Here is a 3,456-nt window from a genome sequence, read left to right as displayed (position 1 = left end):
AAACAAAACAAAACAAAACAAAACAAAACAACCCACCTAATTATCTAATTATATTTGATACTTACTGAAGGTTTTCCACATCCTGGCAAATAACAGGAGGTAGATTTTCATCTTTCAGTGCTTTACTATCCCTAAGGAAAAAGCCACAAGAGTATTAATAACACTAGATACATATATAGAAGTTTACAACTCAGTTTTTTGTTTGTTTGTTTGTTTGTTTTGCAGAACTGGGAATTGAACTCAGGTCCTATCTCTCCATGCCCTGACAACTCAGTTTTATTAAAGTATGTGTTAAGATACCGGAAAACATAACAAATACTTCTAATTTAAAGCTTTACTGGATGATTTCAAATTTCTTCATAATGAAAAATAAATTTATTGATCTAGAAAATTTTAGCACCTATTGAACATCAAAATTTCTTATGTAAGAATGGCTTTTTTTTTTTTTAATGTATTTTTGCAGGGTCTCACTACACAGCTTGGACTCATAGTGATCCTGTTTTCAAGCATCCCAGCACTGGGATTAGGCATGTGCCACCACGCCCAGTCTCGGTGATTGGCTCAGCTCACCAGGGGACAGGGCTGGCGCAGCATGTGGTGTCAGGGAGAATGGCATTTTTTAATAAATATACTTACAAGCATTTAAACTACATGTCTAAGAAAAAAATCGAAACAGTATGGATGAGATGTTAAATTATGTTTCCCTTAAGTTCAAAGATTCTGGCATTTTCTTCAGTTCAAAAATATTAAAAGCATTTACAGACATTCCTCCTATAAGAACCAAGATCCATTCCTGTGCCTAAGTCATTAAGCAAATCAGTAAGTGAATAATTTTACATAGTATGTACATTACAGAATCATAAAAGACTCCACCTTCATGACGTTACTTTTATTTACATAACGCTTACAGGTAGGGTTGTAATGTATAAAAGAACATAAAACCATAGTACTATATAGTAAGTACAATCAGCGAAAATTGTAACAGTGCACTGTACTGAAGAACCCACCATAAGGCCACACTACTGTTGACATTCCTGCATCCTAAGTCCAACTGCATATCGTAAAGTCTGAATATTGTTAAAAGGATAAGTTGTTCAATGAGGAATATCTGTACTAAAGTCTGCAAAATTTTTTGTGTGACAAAACATTTTATTTTCTAACTGCATTTTGTTCTTCAACATACATGGGAATGGGGAAAGAGAGATAGCAATGTCGTTACAGAGATTCACAAACAATGAGAACAGGGACAACTAAAATTTGGCCTGCTGCAATACAATTAAGAGTTAAGAGCTAAAACTCTAAGGACCAGTGATATAGCTCAGTGGACTAAGTGCTTGCTTAGACAAGCACACGGGCTAGGGTTTGATCCCTGGCACTGCATGCCGCACTGGCTCCGCACCCGAGAATGCTGAGCTAGCGATGGAATCCGGGCATGGTGGTACACTCCTGTAATCCCAGCACCAGGGAGGCTGAAAACAGGAGAATCACTATGAGTCTGAGATGCATAGTGAGACCCTGCACAAAAAAAAAAAAAGTCAAAAACTCTGGACAGATCTCAACATATTCATTTAAACTTTTAAAGTTTTGGGGTCTCAGATTAAGGATGTTCAATTTATAAATTCTATCATTAAAAATTTCAAAATCAAAAAATTCCATATTTGTAAATACTTTTTGTGTCGCAAGCATTTTGTACAAGAGATGTAATGTGAAACTAAAATATACACAAGATGTGCGGATTCAACTTGACTATTTACATGCTTTACTTAATGTAACAGAAATTAATTGAGAAAATGTAACTTATAACAAATATAAAAATATTGATTGTTTTCATGCCTATATATGATGTATTAGAAGCTACTGTCTTCACTGAAGACATCAAGAATTAAAAGTATACGGACATGATACACACACACACACACACAGCCACACATGCACATGCTCTAAAGGAGTGCTGGAATAACTCAGTGGCACAATTCATGTTTAACATGCACAAGGTTCTGGCTTTAATCCCTACTACCTCCTCACTACAACAAATTATATTTTGTTATTTGTATCATTTAGAGAAATGCCAATCATCCTCCTAAAAAGTTTTAAAATCCTCTCAATGGATTTTAAAAATAGAAGATTTGCCTTTTCATAATCTTTCTAAAACACGTATTTACTTCATTCTTAGTAAACACTGTTGGGGTTTTTGCTGAATGTACAATTGGTTATATCTGCTTTTATTTCTTTCTTTCTTTTTTTTTTTTTTTAAAGACAGGGTCTTGTGCTATAGTTCAGGCTGGCCTTGAACTTGCTATGCAGCCAAGGCTGGCCTCAAAGTCATGGTATCTTCTTGCCTCAGCCTCCCAAGTCCTGGAATTACAGGTGTGCTTCACCATGCCCTGCATTTCTATTTACTTACAACTGTAATATCTGCCTACAATTTCATACATAAAACTCTTAATTAAAATACAATATACTGGGGCTGGGAAGATGGCTCAGTGGAATAATTGCTTTCCCGGCAAGCGCAAGGGTCTGAGTTCAATCCCTGGTTCCGCCAAAAAAAAAAAAAAAAAAGATAAAATGCATTATACTTACTCTGCTCTTGTTCCTGTTTTATCACCTAGAAAATTCAAGAAATCTTATGAATAGGTATTTTTTAAATTAATAAAAAGGTATAAATGAAGGCAGTTCTTAGCTTGTCTCTTAAACATTGTACAATGTCCCAACATCATGAATTTAGAACAAGCAAAATCAGAGGTATGTACATATATATAGACATGTTATGTAGCTGATCTGCATCTACTTCTTTCAAGAAAAAGATTTTTTTTTTCCCTCACCTATCTTCCATGGAAAATATCCCGGATGGGGTTTATAATCTTGGTTCCCAGCTCAGCTCTCAATAGCTTACACCTAAGATCCTATCAGGATCAAAAAGCATAATGTCAAATTACCTGAACTTCTCCAGTCTGTCTATCCCTAAAAGCAAATGTGCCATTTACCTTTCTATCTTCCCTGAGTAAGACCCCTGGAGTCACACTCTCAATGCACACCAGTTTTAAAATGTCTTTGCCAGTCATGTAAGTAAAAACGACCACTTCATAGTAATTTTTAAAATTTAATCATTTTTTATTTAATTAGGCACGGGGTCTCACTATGCAGCTTGGACTTGTAGTGATCCTCCTATCTCAGCCGTTCCCATGCTGGGATTAAAGGCTTGTACCACTATACCACATTTTGGTGGCCTGCAGGGCACACCTGGAATTCCAGGGTCAGCAGGCAGCACCAGAGATCAAACCCGGGTTCTTGCACTTGCCAGGCAGGTGCTTAGATTGCTGAGCTATCTACCCAGCCTGTAATTTTAAATTCTTATTCCACATGAACATTTTCTTCAAATGTTCAGTGTTATTTCTTCTTTTGTGAACAGCTTACTCATATGATTTGTACAGTTTTCTTCAGATATTTTTCTTACTT

At 35.9% G+C, this 3,456-nt stretch overlaps 1 protein-coding gene across 1 annotated transcript in view; it reads right to left on the bottom strand.

Moving 5' to 3' along the window:
• Nup58 (nucleoporin 58) overlaps positions 1-3,456 on the bottom strand; it is a 52,158-nt gene that overhangs the window by 23,421 nt on the left and 25,281 nt on the right. Inside the window, exons 7-8 of the mRNA XM_004631113.2 lie at positions 2,581-2,605; positions 66-131 (exon numbers count right to left, since the gene is read on the bottom strand). Of these exons, the coding sequence (XP_004631170.1) occupies positions 66-131; positions 2,581-2,605 (91 nt within the window). The remainder of the gene's footprint in view (positions 1-65; positions 132-2,580; positions 2,606-3,456) is intronic.

This window comes from Octodon degus, unplaced genomic scaffold (assembly GCF_000260255.1).
Source record: "Octodon degus isolate 3935 unplaced genomic scaffold, OctDeg1.0 scaffold00038, whole genome shotgun sequence".
NCBI classification, from domain to species: Eukaryota; Metazoa; Chordata; class Mammalia; order Rodentia; family Octodontidae; genus Octodon; species Octodon degus.
Note: the sequence above shows the minus strand (reverse complement) of the source record. Positions and strands in the feature narration are given on the sequence as shown.